This window comes from Sceloporus occidentalis, unplaced genomic scaffold (genome assembly GCF_023333645.1).
Source record: "Sceloporus occidentalis isolate IW3139 unplaced genomic scaffold, rSceOcc1.0.p SCAF_6, whole genome shotgun sequence".
Classification (NCBI taxonomy): domain Eukaryota; kingdom Metazoa; phylum Chordata; class Lepidosauria; order Squamata; family Phrynosomatidae; genus Sceloporus; species Sceloporus occidentalis.
The window spans coordinates 7,309,706-7,331,186 of record NW_028316986.1 but is presented as its reverse complement, the minus strand read 5'-3'; the positions used below and the strand labels follow the sequence as shown (position 1 = coordinate 7,331,186).

General features: G+C 42.5%; 1 protein-coding gene across 1 annotated transcript in view; it reads left to right on the top strand.

Moving 5' to 3' along the window:
- The window catches only part of CTSB (cathepsin B), a 34,108-nt gene that overhangs the window by 3,476 nt on the left and 9,151 nt on the right, over nt 1–21,481 (top strand). Inside the window, exons 2-4 of the mRNA XM_089528812.1 lie at nt 14,604–14,752; nt 18,637–18,722; nt 20,582–20,696. Coding sequence (XP_089384938.1) covers nt 14,627–14,752; nt 18,637–18,722; nt 20,582–20,696 — 327 coding nt within the window. The 5' untranslated portion in view covers nt 14,604–14,626. The remainder of the gene's footprint in view (nt 1–14,603; nt 14,753–18,636; nt 18,723–20,581; nt 20,697–21,481) is intronic.

Here is a 21,481-nt window from a genome sequence, read left to right as displayed (position 1 = left end):
AGGGTTACAAATTATCTATCCCTATCCCAGCATAAATAACTTTATCACCATTCTCACACATTGTTTTTAAAACATGTGTGTCCTCAAATGTTTGTGTCAGTTGATGGTGAGTTCTAGGCCCCCAAAGATCTGAAGGCTGTTGCAGTAAACTGGGGTGGGGGGAAAAGAGACATCAAGTGTAGTTTTTTTGTGGGTTTTTCGAGCTATGTGGCCATGTTCCAGAAAAGTTTCTTCCTGATGTTTCGCCAGCATCTGTGACTGGCATCTTCAGAGAAAGATTGCAGGTTTGCAGATTACAGATGCTGGCGAAACGTCAGGAAGAAACTTTTCTGAAACATGGCCACATAACCCAAAAAACTCACAAAAAACAATGGATGCTGGCCATGAAAGCCTTTGACTAGACATCAAGTGATTGCAGGTATTTTAGCAACAACAAAATCTAGTTTAGACAGCTGAATTTAAAAAAAACCCACAGTCTTCTACAGTAACATCCAAAATCCACAAAACATCAATGGTTTTATGGAGCCAACCAAAATGCACAAAATTACGTATGTTTACACAATCTTCTGAACTGAAATTTGAGATGGAAAACAATCTGCACTGCACAATTAGAGCAGTTTAGTACTGCCTTTGCTGTCATGGCTGCATCCTACAGAAGCTTGGCATATGTAGTTGTTGGTAGTGTGCCTTCAAGTCATTTCCGATTTATAACATCCCTAAGGTGAATCTATCATTGGGTTTTCTTGGCAGGTTTTCTTCAGAGGAAGTTTGCCATTGCCATCTTTTGAGGCTGAGAGAGTGTAATTTTCCCAAGGTCCCCCAGTGGGTCTCATGGAACCTTGCTTTTCAGAGTCGTAGTCCAGCACTCAAATAGTAGAGTAATTGCAGCTTCTCTGCTAGAGAGCTCTAGCACTGTAATGCAGGTAGAGCAGTATTTTTCAATCTTTGGTTCTCCAGATGTTTTGGACATCAGCTCCCAGAATCCTTCACTTTTGGCCAAGCTGGCTGAGGTTTCTGAGCACTGACGTTCAGAACATCTAGAACAGAGATTCCCAAACTTTGATCCTCCAAGATTTTTGGACTTGAACCCCCAGAAGCCCAAGCCAGCTTGGCCATCAGTCAGGCATTCTGGGAGCTGAAGTACAAAATATCTGGAGCAGTGATTCTCAAAGTCTGGTCTTCCAGGTGTTTTGGATTTCTGTTCCCAGAATCCCAGACCAATGGCCAAGATGGTTGAGGCTTCTGAGAGTTGAAGTCCAAAACACCTGGAGGACCAGAATGTGGAACCACTGATCTAGAGGACCCAAAGTTTGAGAAAAACTGGATTAGAATTCTCCAGCAGAAAAATCCAAGTACATCTCTCCAAAGTGCAAATTCCTCAAGATGGATTCCCTAGGACGGATCAAATTCCTATAATTGCATAATGTAAATTCACGCTCGCTCAAAGCCATGGGTGAGGAACCTTTGACTCTCCAAAATGGCTCTACAAGTTGAAGCTATGGTCCTCACCCAACCTAATCATTGGCAAGGGGCTGAGGGATTTGTGGTTCAACACATCTGCAGAGAACCTCATGTGCTTAGAAATGCTCTTCCTTAATTCTGCATGTGTGTTTCCTCACATCACTTCTGTATGTCATGTATCCCCAGATGGTGCACCCTGAAGCTTCAGTGAAAAATAATAGTTTTTAAAAGCAGAATGGGGGAGTTCCCCCCCCCCTTTTTTTGGACTACAGTTCCCACACTTTGTCAGCTGGCCATGACCATTCACCCACAACATAGGCTCTGGCCATAGGTTTGTCCAGTCCTGTTGTAGACCAACAATGGGGGACCAGCTTGAGGGTGTTGGACACAGAAGTCCACCAAATTGAACCAAGCACAGGTCAACATGGGGCATATCCTGAATCAACAGTGGTTGGGAGGTAGAGCCTTTTAGCTATCAGAAATCATACATTTACAAGGATGCACTATGGAGACAAGTGCAAAATTTGACTACACACTGAAGAATTGGACTAGATACATTGCAATCTGCCGGAGATGCTTTGATTTAGATTTCCTGCATGGCAAGGGGTTGGACTGGATGGCCCTTGTGGTCTCTTCCAACTCTATGATTCTATGATTTCCCAGTAGAGAAGGTTGGAACATCCTATGGATTGGGTTGTTCCTCCTATTTGCTCCTAGTAGGCAGGATGCAGGATGTTCAGACCACCTCTGCTGGAAATGGATGTATCACAAGTAAGTACCATTGTTCCTCTCGTAGCCATTCAATATCACTTGAGCTGCCTTGTGGAATCCTGGGATCTGTAGTTTCATGAGCGTTCCTAGAATTCTATATGTGGTAGACCTCTAATCCAGAAGTTTGCAAACTTGGGTCCGTATGTATGGGTGTTCAGAATTCCTGAGCATTGACCATATTGGCTGAATTGTCTTGAAGTCCAAAACATTGGAGGTCTGAGAGCCATTACTCCAGTCCACTTCCTTTTTACATGTCCCTCACCAAACTAGAAATCCCAAGGTCCCGTAGGAGGGAGCCTTGGCAGTTCAAATGGTGGTAAATCAGTGCAGTTGTGTCATATGGATACATAGTATAGTTGTGCAGTTGGGATACACAGTAAGATAAAGTTTGTAAAATTGGCCACCAGCGTCAAGGGATACCAATTAACACTCAGATTTCCAAGTAAGGAACAAAGAGACTGAGGCTGCATCCACACTGCAGAAATAAGCCGGTTTGACAGTGCTTTAACTGCCACAGATGGCTCCGTGCTATGGAATTCTGGGAGTTGTGGTTTGTGGCACCAGAGCGCTATGGAATTCTGGGAGTTGTAGTTTGTGGCACCAGAGTGCTCTGACAGAGATGGCTGTCTCACAAAACTACTAATCCCTAAACTCCATAGCATTGAACAATGGCAGTTAATGTGCTGTCACATGAGGCTAAGGGAGTGTGACTTGCCCAAGGAATAATGTATCCTTACAAGGAAGTACAGTGGCAGAGTGTTTTGAGGCATGCTATATTCCAGAGGAAGGAATTAGTAAAACTAGCTCAACTATTCTACATCTTAAAGTATAATTTGCATTGCAGAAATAATGCAGTTTGACATTGCTTTAACTGCCCTGGCTCAGTGCTGTGGAATCCTGGGATTTGTAATCTGCAGTGGCCCCAGAGCTCTCTGACAGAAGGCTACATGTCGCACAAAACTACAAATTCCAGAGCTCCATAGCATTAAGCCATGGCAGTTACAGCAGTGGCAAACTGCATTATTTCTACAGTGCGGAGTATGCTTTTGAAAACTCTGGAATTCATGGGGTGGACAGGTGACATGAAGACACACATACAGAGAAGCGCAACTTTCAGTTGGATGACCCAGTCGCTCTGTTTATCCAGTGGAGTCTGAAATATGTTTTTATATTCTTGTAGTGACCTGGCCCAGTTTTCTCTCTTCCTCCCCTTAATCTATAGTATTTCTGAGCAGTTTAATTTACCAGTACTTAGTATGGGAGACAAGCAAACTTTCAAATTTTCTTAGACAGCCACGATCAAGCAGTGCTTTGAGCGTTGGATTGTGGCCTGAAAGACTACGATTTATATACTGGCTTGGTCACGTCAACCCACTGGGTGACCTTGGGCAAGTCACACACTCTCAGCCTCAGAGGATGGCAATGGCAAACCCTCTTGGAAGGAACTCACCAAGAAAACCCTTGATAGGTTCGCCTTAGGTTTGCTGTAAGTCGGAAACGATTTGAAGGCACACAAGGACAACAACAAAGGGGGGGGGGGGGCATTTTGTTATGTTTTTAAGCCCAGATGAGCTTTTTAAAAAAAAAAAAAAAAAAAAAGCAAAAGGCAGTGAATAGAAGGCACTAAAGGTATCAAATGTGAATTCTGGGCCTAAATTGACCCAGAATTAGTGTTGGGGAAATTGCAGATACAAAAATAAGTGTGTATGTGTTTGTTTGTGGATGTGTGTGTGTGTTGCTTGCCTTCAAGCCATGTCCCGTCATATGGTGACCCTAAGATGAACCTATCACGAGGTTTTCTTGGCAGGGTTCTTCAGCGGAGGTTTGCCATCTCAGGCTGGAAGAGTGTGACTTTCCCAGGGGCTTCCATGGCCGTCTGCTGGGGTCATAATCCAACACTCAAACCACCACACCATACTTACACTGGCAGATGTTATTGGTTGCTCACATATGCAAGTGCATTCTTCATTCCCCTACCCATTTTCCCCCCTCTTAAATCTCTCTTACAAGAAAGAAGAAATTTGGAGAAGTCAGTCTGACCTTATTGTAGAGGCTTGCTTTAGCATTTGATCTGATGCACTGCCAAGTAAATATGGTCTTGATGCAATTTCCAGGAAATGTGCTGGGTGGGGGCAGCCAAGAACAAACAAAGGGAAAATACTGATTTGTTTTGCTTAGTTCCTCTGGTTATAAAATTATGGTACTTCCTTTCATGTCCTAACTTTATAGAGGCTGCAATGTGGGACAAGCGTAAGGAAATCAGAATTATGCATTTTAGCATTTTAGAGGAATCATGCTGTTGGTTCAGGACCTTGCATTTGGTGAGGAGGAGGGAGAAAGGAGAAAGATCAAAGGGATTCTCTTTGGAGCAATTAAAAAACTGGCAAATTACCAGAGCTTGAAAAGAAAATTGACTACAACTCCCAGGATCCCCAGCATGTGTCCCTGCTGATCTGAGAGTTGTCCAATGCAGCGACCTTTCCAGCCTCTGTGGACTGGAAATAGTGGTGAACTGTCATTAACAGAAGCCAACCAATTTTATTCTTCCCTATCCACTTAAGTACTACAGCGTGCGCGCGTCATACACGCTCAAGCCGCGGGGCGTGCGTGGGGCAGAAGGGGTGGCGCATCCCATTCAATTGAATGGGCACGCGCTCCCATTGCGCCGCCGCGCTGCCGTGCACGAGCATAGGCAGAATTTGCCTTACGCGGAGGGCCGACTGTATAGTCGTTTGTCCTCTGAAGGATCCTTGCACCATTTAAGATTGCATGCATCTAAGTCACTGGCTTTCAAAAAGACTTTTGCTTATCAAGATACTGAGCTCACCCCACAGGACTTTGGTCTTTTTTGTTGTATATTCTATGTATTGTTTTATTGATTTGATTGGATTTATTGCATGGTACAATTTGATTGTGAGTTCCTGCATGGCAGGGACTTAGACTGGATGGGCCTTGTGGTCTCTTTCAACTCTATGATTCTAATTGAAAGTTGTTGTCTTTTTAATACACATACATTATATGTATATATAGAGAGAGGACTCTTCTGGTCCTAAATGGCTGAGCAGGGATTCAAAACCTGGTCTCGGGCCATAGTCCAAGAACTGTGTGTGTGTGTGTGTGTGTGTGTGTGTGTGTGTGTGTGTGTATATATAGAGAGAGAACACAACTGAGGTTAGGAGTACTAAGCTGTCACATTCTATAGAAATATTGTTTAAAAACTTCATATATATAAAGAACTATTTTAAAATATTTCTATAGACAGTGTGACACCTTTTTACTCCTAATCTCAATTGTTCTTTGCTTGTAACAGTAGAAAGAACCATGCCACAAGCATGGACAAAGGCCATTTTGAACTGGAGTAGAGGGGAACCTCTTGGACTTATGAACTGCAGCTTTTAAACTGGCATTAAAGTTGGAAAATGGCACTTTCTCCTACAACGTCATCTCCATTGCTTCCTTGCCCTAGAAGCATTGGCAGAGTGTTGATAAAAACCCATCTGCAAGCTCCCAAATGCACTGCTGTAGCATTAGTCCTCAATTGCATGAAGTTCTTTGTGCTGCAGTTCCAGTTTTGGGCAGTTACATGGTGTAGTGTCTCCCGTCTTTCACTGTTCCCCAGCAGGGTTTTTTCTTCCTCCTTCTTTCTTTTATTTTTTTCTCCAAAATATTGGCATACCTCTGGAATTGCATTAAAAATTATAACATAAAATAAACTTTGAATGGCACACTTGCGTAGGCCATAAGGCAGGAAGTGGTGGGATTAAGGGAGGAGTGTGGAAGAGAGTGTAAGATCTGTCTTGCTGTTGCAGAGACATGCAAGATAGAATGCTCCGAAACAGGTGTTTATCTGGTTCCCTTTACTAGTGTGATCACAGCGAGAATGGGGAAGTTGCAATCTGTCTATAAAGTTTTCTCCACCTGTTTCCCTTTTGCAGGCATCACTTTCCAGTTGTACAAAGCCACCTCTTCTGTCTTTGGGGTCTGAACTTTTCCTCCCTCCTCTTTGTTCCTTTTCAGAACAGGTGTTCTGCTGAGAGCATTGAACTATTCCCCAGTTCCTTGTTTGCACAAACATCTGAAACTGACGGACTTGGAGATCTTTAATAGCAAACTCCCGTCAAAAAAGTCAGTTTTTTGTGCTATTTTCAGTAAAGTGTGATGACCATGGCAGGTGTGACAAAGTATTAAAGATGTGCACCCCCAAATAAGCTTCAGACTAGTCCATTGATTTCCAAAATTTGGTCCTATGGGTGTTTTACACTTCAGCTCCCAGAAGCTCCAGCAAGCTTGACCAACAGTCAGAAATTCTGGGGTCAGGAAGTCCAAAACATTCTAGAGGACCAAAGTCTGGGAACCACTGAACTAGTCCAAATTGTACATAATTTTCCTATGCTCTTATTTAGGCAGGGATTTAAGTGCAATAAATATATAAATAATAAATCAGGTGTTTAAGAGAGCCTTCTTAGAACTGGCACTGACTAATGCTCACTCCACTGCTTTGTGTGGGTGCAAGGCACCGCGAAGGCTACAAGCCCAAGCCAGAAATAGTTAGGCTATGTAAAGTGCATGCCTTGCACAATGTCCTGCACTGAAATGTAAGTATGGTAGGGTCTTGGTATTTGCTGGAATTTGGTTCCAGGGTACTAAGATCATGGACACTCAAGTCCCATTATCTACAGTGTTGTAGTAAAATGGTGTTCTTTATATAAAATGGCAAAAACAAAATTTGATTTGGGAATTTTTTTTCCATTTGAATATTTTCAAGCCGAGGATGGTTCAATACATAGATGAAGAATCCGTCCGTGGATACAGAGAGCCAACTGTATAGCTCAAAATGCAGCTCACACTGTTTCATAGAGGGAATAATTCTGGAAAAGTGGTTGTATGATTTGAGTAGATCTAAAATCTATTTGAAAGGCAGTATGGCATCATGGTTTGAGTGTTGGACTCTTGGAGACCAGGGTTTGATTCTCAGCTTGATTAAAACCCACTTGGTGACCTTGGGCAAATCTCAGGGGAAGGCAATGGCAAACCACCTCTGAACAAATCTTGCCATGAAAACCCTATGATAGGGTCGCCATATGCTAGAAATGACTTGGAAAGCACACAACATCAGAATCTAATTGGAGGAAGTATAACCTCCAATTATTATTTCTGTATCCACTAAGTATTGTTTGGTGCCATGTGTCAATGTGCCCTGCACCCTGAAATGAAGCATTGTACCAGATAAGATTCAGTGCAGTCTCAGAGGACATGTTCTTGGAGAAGTGGCTCTTATCGTTTGAGGTGGCCCAAGGTTTATTGTCGTGTGATATTAATGCTTAGTAAAACTTAAAACAGTACAAAAAGAGAGAGGGACACTACGAATGCCACAGCCCTGAGTGTGAGTCCTATTACAGCAGTCAAACCACTATGCCATGCCCACTCTGCTATTTTGATAAGATTTCATTTTTCCTCTTAGGCTGAGAGAATATGTGAGTTGGCCACAGCCACCCAGTTGGGGCTCCAAAGCTGAATAGGGATTTGAATCCTGGTCTCCCAGCATTGGAGTCTTAACCATTGCCCATGCTGGCTCTCTGTTTTTGCTATACCTGTTACTTCATATAGTTTGTGATTAGCTATGTATGAGACATCCATCCAGCTATGGTTAAGGATGGATGATGCTGGCAGGGAATAATGGGAGTTGTGGTTCAAAACATCTGGAAGTCACCAAGTTGAGGGAGGCTGATCTGGCAGGATTTATAGTCTTTTCAATGAATAGAACAGGGAAGAGAAAGTCTTTGCTCAAAGCATCAAAGCAGCAAGTTCCAAACTCTCTCATGAAGTGGATCCTTGGTGTCTGATGGGGTTTGGTTCCCTGATATCATAGGCGCGTTACAGACTGCCCTTTTAGGGCAGCCTGTATCCGGCCCTTTCCCCACAGGATCGGGGCCTCAGCTGCCACAGCGCCATTCTCTGAGGCCCCAATCCGCCACTTTCCAGGCCACGGGGGAGCGGCAAAAGGCCACTTCCCCGCAGCCTGGAAAGGGGTGTCATTGGGGCTTCATGCCCCAAGGACACCCGACGGCAACGGGGACAAACAGAAAGGGGCCACTAAAGGCTGCGCCCAGCGACGTAAAGCTGAAGGAGCTCCAAAATGGAATTCCTTCCGGCACTGCAGAAAGGGCGACCCAGGCACCCTCGCGCGGCGCGGTCGTGACGTACCAATGGCGGTGCCCATGTGTATAGGGTGCCGCCATTTTGTACATGCTCAGCATGTACTAGGGTTAGGGCATCCGGAAGGGACGCCCTTTCCTAACCCTAGTACATGCCGAGCACGTACTTTATGCGCGTCTGCAATGCACCATAGATACCAAAATCTGTGGATATTCAAGCCCCATTAAATACAGCGGAAAATAAAATGGTGTCCCTTACATAAAATGACAAAATCAAGGTTTGCTTTTCAGAATTTATATACTTTTTTGAATATTGTCAAGCCATAAATGCTTGAATCCATGGATATGGAAGACTGACTGTGCTGGTAACTAACCAACCTCACAGTATCCACTGCTACTACCAACTTAGTTCAAAATCTCCTTGTTTCTGTTGCCTGTAGGCAAAATCATGAGTTGGCTGTTTCTTTTTTAACTTTGAGAGGCAGTCCATATTTTCCCCTTGTTTATCTTTCTGGATGCTTTTTGTATTTTGCACACATTACTTTGAAATGTAGGTCAATGCTTCAGCTTGCTGATTCTTCCTCTTCCCCTCCCCCTTAACTGTTGCAGGACAGGAGCTTTCTAAAACATGCAGTGTGCACTGTGGTAGTCTTTACATTTGGATGTGAGCTTTGGCAGATTGCACATTGGTTTTGCTGGGAGCATAGAGGTGTGTTTAAAAAAATGCATTCAAAAGCATGTATGCAATGAATCTTGATAATACAGCCATTATAGCAAGAGTGAGAATCAAGGAGTTTTCCATGTTGTTGGATTGTAACTCCCAGAATTCCTTACTTTTGGCATTGCTGCTTACACTGCAGGGAGTAGCAGTCTAGTAATAGCTGGAAGGCTGCATACATTCCCAGCCTAATCCACAGTTTAGCAAGGCTAAACTGGAACATACTGGAATCCACTTCAGTCATTTGGAACTGGAGTTAGCATTTGTGTAGGTTACATTGATTCTACAAATCTGCTTTTTCTCCAAGGATACACCATTGTCACAAAGCCATCTTCACAACAACCCTGAAAGATTGAAAGAGTTTGGGCCCAAGTCACTCATTTCACCATGGCTAAATGAGGATTTGGCCTACATAAAACCCAGAGGAATATTTTTAAAGCAGATAATTACAAAATATAGGCCAATAAATAAAATTGTGCAAAATATATAAGGCCTTATAAGTGGTGATATTAAGCTTATACTGCACTACCTATGGAGTTCTGTTCTGTATCCCCTATGTTTCTCGCAGTATTATGTATTGTCCTCTTAATGCTTTTTTACTCTGGTTTCTCTTCAGATCGTATAAATCTTTCGCCTTTTATTAATGCTTTTTTATTATGTCATTTTCTCTTGTGTTTTGTTCATCTAAAAACCCATCCTTGTTTCCTGTTGTTAAATGAAGATTTGAATCAGAGTATCCTTGATCAAAATTCAATACTTTTTCTACCTCTCTATTCTAATTTCAGTGAATCCTTCGTATCCACTGGGGTTTGGTTCCAGGATCCCCTGTGGATACCAAAATCTGTTGATGCTCAAGTCCTACTGTATGCAATTTCTTAGTAAAATAATGTCCCTTATATAAAAGGAGAAAATTGAGGTTTGCTTTTTGGGGGGGAAAACAAATATTTTCAAGCCGTAGATGGTTGAATCCATGGATACAGAAGTCTGACAGTAAGAAGCAGTTGAGCAAAATGTTAAATTGGAGCAAAGGCCAGACTTTATACACAACAGTAAATGTGATTTTGTATCCCATCATCTGCCTTGAGAGTACAAAACAACCTTTTCATAAATATGCTCAGAGGTGGGAATCGCATGGCGTTCCAGAGGTTGTACTGCATCTACCTGCATTCCTCACCATTGGTTATGCTAGTTTGAACTACTGGGAGTTGCAGTCCAACAACATCTGTATAATTCCCGCTGCTAATCTGCAATTGTACAAGGCTGCCTTTAATGTATTTCCACAAATGAGAGCCAGAATAGTGTAGTGGTTTGAGCATTGGACTTCAACTGGAGGGCAAGGTTCGAATTCTGGGTCAGCTACAAAACCTGCTGGGTGACCTTGGGCAGGTTTCACTCTCTCAGCCTCAGAAGATGGCAGTGGAAAACTTCCTCTAAAGAAACTTGCCAAGAAAATCCCATGGTAGGTTCACTACCTTAGGGCCACCATAAGTTGGAAATGACTTAAAGACACACAATAACAGATTATCATAGAGTAGAAACAGACACAAATGCCTGTAGTTCAACCTCCCCTGCCATGCAGGTGTTCACAGCTAAAGCATTCCTGAAAGATACACATCCAGCTCTGTTTAAAGATAATCATCAAGGTCTTAAACAAGATCTGTGCAGAAATGGAGCCACCAAAGGATTTTGTCTCCCATGTGGCTTGCTAAGAGATTTGTATTTTCCTGACTTGTGCTGTTGACATTGCAACATATTTAGTTGAAAAGTATATCTTAGAGCCAGTGTGGTGTAGTGATTTGATTATAGGACTACAATCCAGTGGAGACCAGGGTTCAAATCCCTGCTCATCTGCTGGGTGATCTTGGGTATGTCACACTCTCTCAGCCACAGGATGGCAAAGGCAAACTGAACAAATCTTGCTGATAAAACCCTGTGATAGATTCACTTTAAGCTGGAAAGAACTTGAAGACACACAACAACAACAACAACCGCGTGAGTTTGCAGCCCTAGGGCAGGACTGCATGGCTGGCGAATGTGGTTTTGAGTCACGAGATTTGAGTCACGAGGACCCAGTTCTCTCCAGAAAGTGAGTGGATAAGGTTGCATCTTATTGCTTTAGTATAATACAGGGGCCGAAGAGACCAGACTGGCTTCAAAACCACAGAGTTGTTGCTTTGAAAAGAAACCAGGCTACACAAAACATATCCCCTGGAGCCATAGTTTCTGTTATTTTTCCTGATAGCATGTACTTTTGGATGTTGTGCAAGAGAAACTGTTGCAACAAAGTTAAGCAAGGCATTGGCTGGAAATAGAAAGGTGTAGTGGTTAGATGCTCATTTGTTTCAGTTTTGAAAAAATGTTTTTGGGTTGGCAATGGATATCTAGAGAGACAGCATGGCGTAGTGGTTTGAGCGATGGACTACAACTCTGGAGACCTGGGTTCAGTACCCAGCTCAGCTGTGATGAAACCTACTGAGGGACCTGAGACAAGTCACATGCTCTCAGCCTCAGGGGAAGGCAGTGGCAAATCTTCTGAGCCAAACATGCCAAGAAAACCCTCTGAGAGGGTTGCCTTAAATAGCCTGAAGGCACACAACAACAACAGGATGTCTACCGTTACGTTTATATAGTTTTAGCTGGATTGTTTTAATTGGTTTTTTACTGTAAAGTGTTAAAAGTGTTTTTATCTTGTGGGCTGCCTTGGTTCCCTTTTTGGGAGAAAGGCAGCATAAAAATTAAGTAAAATATCTGCTATAGTATTTCCAATTTCTCTGTGTGTGAAATTGTGAAAGCTGGACAGGGAAGAAAGCTGGCCAAAAGGGAATGATCTTATTTGAAAATGTGCTGGAAGAGTTATCTGGATAGTTGACCTGCCCCCCAAAAGATAATATTGGATTGCCAAAAATAAAAGATGAATCAGTGGGTCTGAAAACAAATTGGACTTGAAATCTCCCTAGAAGCCAAAGGGATCAAACTGAGGCTGCTGGGATTTGAGTAAATCATGAGATGATGTGACTCCTTGGGAGGGAGCCAATAAAGATTAGTTAAACCAAAGTCAGTAGGAAAAGAGCAATTTTGCATTACAGGAGGATGGATTTAATTAAGGAAGCCATGGCTTTGAGTTTGCAGAACCAAAACTCTTGGAGTGTTGCAAGAAATCAAAGCCAGAATGAAGGCAATAACAAATGAGTGGAATACAACAAAATCCACAAACAGGCAATATATTTGGCCAGTAAAGGTATTGTTCTTTTCTAGATTTTGGAATTTGTTGTATTTTGCTAGCATCAAATATGTTTTTTGGATTTAAACAAGTGAAAGTGGCTTCTCGAGATGATAAAAGTGGACAGAGAGGATGGTGGCCCATGGGCCACTTGCAGCCTGCTAGATGGTTTTACAGAATGACCAGGCATCCTCCTTTTCCAGGGCATGTACTACATTTCAACCTTCTATCCAGAAGGATTTCCAAGATGTCCTCTATTTTAAGCAGGACTAGGAAACCTGCTTTATATTTATATGAGTGCTTTCAGTTTTAATGTCCTATATTGTTCTTGAATGTCCTACAGCCTTGTCCTGCTCTGCGATTATGACATCTGGTCACCCTGCCCTAATGTCATCATAAGTCGGACATGATTTGAAGGCACACCACAAAAAGCTGTGAGATAATGGGTAGACCTGTGATGAGTTGCAAAGCTGTGCTGTCCTGTAGATAAGAGGAGCAAGCAGCTGTTAAAGTTGGCTGTGTCCTGATAAGAGCTGCCTCTCCTGTGCCCTTAGGCCAGATGTGCAGGGTCATCTGGGTAGGATGGGTTCAGCAAGAACAGCTTCCAGTTTGTATGGTTGTCCTTCAGGGGTGGGAATTCTTGCTTCTGGGGGTTCCCATTTCTTAGGGCTTAGCCATGAATCTCAGGACCTGATCTCTGTTCTCTGGAGGAATCACAGGATGAGAGCACTGTCTGGAAATATGCAAGACACTTCTTTTTTCTCATGGCATACTCTCTGCTATTATTTTTGAGTGCTTTCAAATCGTTCGTAACTTATGGTCAACCCTAAGGTGAATGTATCACTGGGTTTTCTTGGCAGGTTTCTTCAGAGGGAGTTTGTCATTGTCATCTTCTGAGGCTGAGAGAGTGTGACTTGCCCAAGGTCATCCTGTGTTTTTTGTGCTTGAGCGGGGAGTCCAACTCAGATATCCAGAGTTGTAGTCCCACACTCAAACCACTGTACCACACTGGATCCTCTGGTATCATTCTTAACCACATCACAAAGCGATGGTGCTCCTCTTCACCTCACCTTTACCTGCTGACAGTTGAAGGGGTCATCTCTAGATCTCAAGGCTTAGCCCTGAAATCTCAGGGTCAGGGATAAGCCTGATCTGCAATCCTAAACCTTTGGGAACTGTCAATCCCATCATCCATCACCTGGCATTTCTGATGGGACTTCAATCCCAAAAACAACAGGTGGGCGGTAAAAGGCCTGTCTCTGCTATACTGCGAATTGCAAACAGAGATATGATGAGATGAGAAGAGAAGCCATATCAGTTTTGAGGCTATTAGGTTGGTTCAGCTGAAGCATAGTGAGCCAGCAAGTAGTAGTGATTTGAGTATTGGCCTTATGACTCTGGAAACAAAGATTTGAATCTTTGCTCAGCCATGGAAAACCACTGGGTGACTTTGGGCAAGTCGCACTCTCTCACCCTCAGAGGAAGGCAAAGGCAAACCCCCTCTGAAGAAATCTTGCCAAGAAAACTTCATGATAGGTTCACCTTGGGGTCTCCATGAGTTGAAAATGCCTTTAAGGCACACAATAACAATAGCATTCTGTATTGACTGATCTGAAATCCTGGGATTCGTTATTTGTAACAAGTGAAGTTGCTTCCAATTAGCCATGATAGCATTATGGCTTGTTGGTACAGAATATCAACAGCTTCCTGTTTGTGTATATTTGGTAACTTTTCAGTGTGTTGTTAATTAATCTCAACCTCCAAGTCATCCTGCCCAGGTCCTGTAGACTCAGGGTCATGGCTTCCTCTTTTCCTACTGCTTACTACCTTACCAAGCATTACTTTCTTTTCTAGTGAGTCATGTCTTCTCATGATACGGTGACAGTCACAATTTAGTCATCTTGGCTTCTAGAGAATTCAGGCATGATTTGCTCTAGGATCCATTTATTGGTCTTTTTAACAATTTATGGTATCTATAGTACAGTTAGTCTTCCATATCCATGGATTCAGTTATCCACAGCTTTAAAATATTGAATAAATAAATATTTTCTATAAGCAAATCTTGATTTTGCCATTATATATATGAGCATACACAGCTTTTGGTATCCATGGGGAGTCCTAGAACCAAATCCAGTGGATACTGTGGACCCACCGTACTCTCCTCCAACACCATATTAATGTTGAGATGATTTTCTTCCTATCATCTTTTGTCACTTTTGAGCTTTCACAACCATGCACAGCCATACAAAATAACCAGTCTCTATTCTTTTCATGATAGCACCCCCAGGCTCCATCTTCAAAATGTGGCGGTCCGTAGTGGTTCTGTTTCTCCTGGTGGCCCTCACCAGCGCCCGGAACGTTCCCATCTTCCCTCCTCTCTCCCATGACATGGTGAACTACATCAACAAGCTCAACACCACTTGGCAGGTGAGTAAACCTTTGGCAGGATACTAGGGGTGGAAGGGAGAAGTAGGGCATGTAGTAGAGAAATGTCTCACCTGCCCGTTCACAAGGGTATTTCTTGACCAATGTTTCTGTTCCACCACCATCACCTGCTGAATCTAAGATGAATGTGATGGTCCCTGGGAGGGACAAGCTCAGCTATGCATACTCCTCCTGGAAATAAGACTTCCAGGTGCTCTTTAGGGCAACCAACACTATTGCCTCCATTTGTTTAATTCATTATTTTCTATTTTAATTTTCTTTATAAAATGCTATATTCCTGGAGTGGGACCCAAGGTGGGTGCAGCCTGCTTCTCCTGTCCTAAGATGAATGTAAAGCTTGGGGGGGAAATACCTTTTTTTAAAGCTGCCACTGGAAGGAGTATCATTGGGGTGAAAATGCAGAAAAGTAGAATTCCCCAAGCTCTTTGATCTGGCAAGGATTAGGTAACCTTTTGTCTTTGCATTACTTTTCAAGTCCTCAAATACACGTACACATAAGATAGGTGAGTTGAAAGAGTTAAGAGGAGTTACCATGTGGTTGGTGTTTTTTATGGCAACAGGACAGTGAATCTCCTTTCTGTAGAAACTTTAAAAGCAAAACCTATCTTCCAAAATTCAGATTAGAACCCAGAGCAGACTAGAACCTAGAGCCCTCACTAACCAGGAAGCCACCAACTGTTGCTAAAGTGACCCTCTGGCCTCAAACAAAAGCTTTTGGTTTAGATGTTTTCACAAAGAATCTATTCCAAGAGGCACAGTTAAGCTGAAGTCTTGGTTTGCTATCTAGTTGATGAATACTGACAAAGCTTAATTGTGTCCCTGTGACTTGTTGAGTGCCTTAAAAAATAGGTTAATTATGCTGTTGATTTGGCCCAAGAGTGAAAAATAGTGCACCCCAAGACTGTCAAAACTTGGGAAGAAAATACTCCTAGAAACATCTCTTAGTCTTCTGTCCTCCAAGCTAAACATAGGGCTTTCTAGACCTTTTACCATCTTGGTTGCGCTCCTCTGGACACATTCTAGTTTTTCTATGTCTTTCTTGGATTCTAGTATCTGGAACTGGACACAGTAGTCCAAGTGAGGTCTGACCAATGGAGTATAGTGCCAAGATGAAGAGAAGTAATAGTGCCACTCTATTCTGGAGTGATACTATTACTTCTCTTGATCTAAACACTATACTCCTATTGGTGCAGTCTAGAAACACATTGACTTTTTTAGCTACCGCATTACACTGTTGACACATGCTTAGCTTCTGGTCTACTAAGACCTCTAGATCCTTTTCATGTGTACTCTTTCAGACTGCAGTGCCCATAATTCTTTAGCAAGCATGAAGTGCTGATACTAGCTTTAAGAGGCTCAAAAACCTAAGAGCAACCAGAGTAGCTCAGATCAGTCCAAAGACATTTATAGTCCAACATTATGTTCAGTGTCCCACTAGTTGCATACAGAAAGCCTGCCAGCAGATCTGAATGCAACTGGACCTTCTATCACATTTTCTCCAGTAACATACACTCAGAGCTGGCCTGTCTCTGAATCTCATTTTGGGAGAAAGGTGGGGTATAGATCTCATAAATAAATAAAATACTGTATGTGACATGCATGTGACCAGACTACCAGCCACTGATGTACTTGGCTTCCACAAATTTATTCTATATGTATTGACACCATCATTATGTCTTGTGGCAATGAATTCCACAGTTTTTACTCTGTGAAGAGGTACTTTCTTTTAGCTGAATCTTAAATGATTTTTAGACTGCTATAAAGCATATTTTAACATGATCATTAATTTACTGGGTGTTTAACTTTTGCTATCATCAGGTTTTTAATTGTATCCAGTTTTTCACTTTGTTGTAAGCCACCTTGGGTCCCCTGTTAAGAGAAAGACATGATATAAATTAAATTAATAAGTAACATAATATTTCACCATTCAGTTTCACTTTTATGAGGTAAAGGAAGCTTTTCCCTATCTGCTTCCAATATTGACTTAGTTAGTCATAATAATAATAATAGTAAAATTTATTTATATCCCGCCTCTCTGTGTAACACAACCGGGGCGGCTTACATGTTAAAAACATACAATCCCCAACCCCACTGCATATACCATCCTGTTCAGGGCAGCGTTCCCAGGCAATTGTCACTTGCTACTTGATGTTCTTTTGTTGTCTGTTTTATTGAATCATTTCCTGTATTGCTATGTATTTTATATGTATTATCCTACTAGAGAGGCCCCTTCCCCACCACCACTCCCTTTGTGTCGTGTCTTTTTAGATTGTAAGCCTGAGGGCAAGGAACCGTCCAATTAAAAAGACTGTATGTACAGCGCTGTGTAAATTTACAGCGCTTTATAAATAAAGGTTAATAATAATAATAATAATAATAATAATAATAATACATATAAAATATGTATATATTGTATACAGTATACAATATTGTATAATCGTAAGTTGGAATGGACTTCAGGGGCTATCTAATCTATTTCCTTGCCAAGCTGGTGTACACAGTTACTATACATCTTCTATCTATCTTCTGATTAATTACTATCCATCTTCTGATTAAAACGCTCCAAAGAAGCAGATTCCATCATCCTCTTGAGTCAGTCTATTCCATTGACAAATGGATTGTACTGTACATTAAGAGTTTTTCAGCTGTGCAACTGTGTTAGTCCATATCAGCATGCAAAGGAGTAGCACTTTTGAGACTAATTGACAGAGGTTTGCAGCATAAGCTTTCATACACTGTAGCTGCACTGCAGAATTAATGCAGTTTGACACTGCTTTAACTGCCATGGCTTATTATTATTATTATTGTTGTTATTATTTTCTCATATCCCACCTTTCTCCCAATATAGGGACTCAAGGTGGTGAATTCAATGTAATAGAATTTTGGGATTTAAGGTTTTGTGTGATATTTAGCCTTTTCATTCACAGAAATCTGGTGCCACAACAAACGTTGAATCCCAGGGTCCATAGCATTGAGCCATGGCAGTTAAAGTAGTGTCCAGTTACACTAATTCTGCAGTGTGACAGCAGCCATTGATCTGAGAGTTGAAAGAGTCCTCAAGGACCATCCAGTCCAACCCACTTCAGCCATGCAGGAATACACAATCCAGGCACTCCCAAAAGATGGCCATGTAGCATTCATTTAAAACTTCCAAAGAAGGAGATTCCATCACCCTCCGAAGCAGCATATTCCAATGTCCAACAGCTTTTACCATCAAGAAACTCTTTCTAATGTTGAGGTGGAATCTCTTTTACTGGAGTTTGAATCCATTGCTTTATGTCCTAATCTTTGGAACAGCAGAAAATAAGTTTGCTCCATACGCAATATGACATCCCTTCAAATATTTAAATATGGCTCTCCTGTCCCCTCTTAACCACCTCTTTGTAGGGCTTCATGGTTTTCAGTGGAATCTCCTTTTTTTTTCTTGATTCCATTGGTTCTTTTCTGAATAAAGTTTCTCCTTGACTCATTCAGACAATAGACTGGCTACACCACAAAAACACACACAGGGAAAAAAAACAGAATGGCATCTCTGGAATGCTTTTATAAGAATGGTCTATGGTACAAAAATAGTCTCTCTAGGCCAACGTTTTTTGGACACCCTGAATAGTCCCAGACTTAATGGTTCCCTCCCTTGCTAGCCAGATGCCAGTTATGGATTCCTGAGATACAGAGCTTGCAAAAGCTAAGTGTGTGGACTAAAGCTCCCAGCATCCCCCCACTGGCATGGTCTAATGTGTTTAAATTTCTGCTTATTCTGCTTAGTTGCTTCTTCACAGCTATGTGCATTCTTGGCTGGACAACTAGATAGCTTTTTAAAATGGTTTCCCCATCCCCCCCCCCCCTTTTTTTTTTTCTTCTTAAAGGCTGGGCACAACTTCCACAATGTAGACATGAGTTATGTGAAAAAGTTGTGTGGCACATACTTGCATGGCCCCAAGTTGCCTGAAAGGTAAGATGTTTGTTCTTTTTGCTCCTAATCCTTCTGTTAGATCACTGGACTTTGGGACTTTTCCAGACAGAGCAGCTATCTAGTTTTTAGCTCTCAAGGTTGTTTGCCTGATAACAGTTGTCTCCTGAAAACACAGATGGAGAAAAGGGGTGGATCTGTGGCTCAGTATAAGAGTAAATGGTTTGTATGCAGAAAGTCATAGGTTCAATCCCTAGCATTTCGGGGTAGGATGGGAAAGGTTCCTGCTATATACTCTGAAGAACCATTGCTTTTGTAGACCAGGAGCAGTGTCACACTGGTACACTGCAGCTCTTTGATTCCACTTCAACGGCTATGGCTGCATCCTGGGGAATTTGGGGATTCAGAGTTTAAGAAGGGCTGCTTAGAATTTAGATGAACAATTTAGAGCAGATCAAGCCTGAATTTTACTGGAAACCAAGTGGATGGAGTTCAGGCTGTCATACTGTAGCCACATCATGAGAAGGCACGATTCATTGGAAAAGACAATAATGATAGGAAAGTTGGAGGGATGCAGAAACAGAGGAAGGCACATGCTAGATGGATGGACACTGTTAAGGAGGTCACAGGTGTGAATTTCTAGGAACTAAGCAGAGCAGTGCAGGTGTCTCATCTAGAGGGTCACCATCAATCTGGATCTTCTTAAAACTGGTTATCAGCATCAACAAATTTAGGATTCTCAGCCAAAGAGCTCTAATGCAGTTGTCCTCAATCTTCAGTATGCCAGATGTTTTGGACTTCTGCTCTTGGGATTCTTGACCGTTGTGCAGGTTGGCTAGGACTTCAGGAGATTGAAGTCCAACATACCTGGAGAGCCAGAGGTTGAAAATCACTGCACTATGGCTTCACCAAACCACAAGCCCCAGGATTACATAGGATGCAGCCATGGCAATTTAAAGTAGAATCATAGAACCGTTGGCTCTCCACATTTACAGCTTTGACTTTTGTGGATTTGATTATTTGTGGATTTGATTAATATGTTCTCTCTAGGAATCACTAGGTCCCCCAGTGCAGCTCTGCCAAAAGTTGACCATAGAATTGTGCTGGAGAACCTAAACGTTCCTAGAGAAAACACTTCTCTAGGCATTTGTAGGTCCTCCAGCATGGTAGATGGTGACCATAGAGTTGCACTGGAGGACCTGGAGATTCCTAGACAGTTATTCTCTCAGGTAAAAGTTTTTTAATTTGTATTTTTTCCACATTCATGGAGGTCCTTCACTTCTACCCCAGCAAATGTGTGGGTGGGTCACTGTACTATAGTTCTATAGCATGAAAGGACCCCAGTAGGTGTGGGCCGTTTGCAGCCCTCTAAGGTTATTTTTGTGGTTGCAGTGGGAGGGAAGCACAAAACAGGGATTTACTCCTTTCAAAGAAGGGATATTTGGCAGGTTTCTTGCCACTCTTGAGCTATTTTAGGCTCAGGTATGGGTGGTTTTTTTGCTCCCCAAAAGGGAAAAAGAATAATGTTGTCTGATCTTGCTCTATTCTATGGAATCCTGGAATTTGTTGTTTCCCAAAGAGTACTGCTGCTTCACAAAACTAGAAATCCCAGGATTTTGTAGGCTGGAGCCATGGCAGTTAATGGTGTCACGCTGCATGGTTTCTGCAGTGCAGAGAAACCTGTAGCGAGCTGTGTTTGGCACAGGAGCACTAGGTTGAGGAAAGCTGCTCTAAGGACATCTTCTAATGTTTCTCAGGGCCTTCGAAGGAGGAGACCATCATGAAGGTTTGGCTTGGCAGGGTATTAACGTTCAATTGTTTGAGGTTTATGGAAAATCAGAAACACACTTAACCAAGAGGTTGCATTCTCTCTTTTCTCTTCTACTCCCAAAACCAACAAGGTTTGAATTTGCCGGTGACTTGGAATTACCTGACAGCTTCGACTCACGGAAGCAGTGGCCAAGCTGTCCAACAATCAACGAGATCAGAGACCAAGGTTCTTGTGGCTCCTGCTGGGTAAGATGGACTCTGAAAATGAGGATGACATGGGAGAATTGGGTGTTTGAAGAACATATGTTAAGTGGATTTTATTTGGCTTCAGTCTTCAGCCAGTAGCTTCCCGTGTTGGTGCGATGGTGAATCTGATCTACCGTATATATTTGTGTATAAGTCGAGAAATTTAGGTCAAAAGATTGACCCAAAAAACCTGGATCGACTTATACATGGGTCCATGGGTAATTGACCAGATCTTCTCCCCAGCCAGGGCTGCCTCCACAAGGGACAGACCGGCTGGGGAGAGGCTATGAAGGGCAATCGCATGCCCAGAAGCCCCTCCAAAGCCAGGCTTCTTCCCCTGGGAAGGAGTCTGGCTTTCAAGAGGCTGGGCTGGCAAATGTGCGCCCAGAAGCCCCTCCAAAGCTAGACTTCTTCCCCCGGGAAGGAGTCTGGCTTTTGAGAGGCTGGGCGGAGCATTTGCTCAGCCCTCTTTGACCCCCTGACCTATCCACGGAGCATACCAAAATCCATACTTTTGTCCCCAAAAGTTGACCTTGACTTATACATGAGGTCGACTTATAGTCGAGTATATACATTAGGTTTTACTCTTAACATTAAAGTCGCTAGCAAAGGCACAAGACGCTAGCAACAAAATAGGTTTAACACCTTGGATAGCTCTTCTAAAGTTCAGACAAAAACCCAAAGCAGAGTCACTGTGCCACGCTGTCATGAGAGCCACCTCTGCCAAAAGTTTCGGCTCTATTTGTACAAAAATGGAACACAAAGGAGACACCAACAATAGAAGA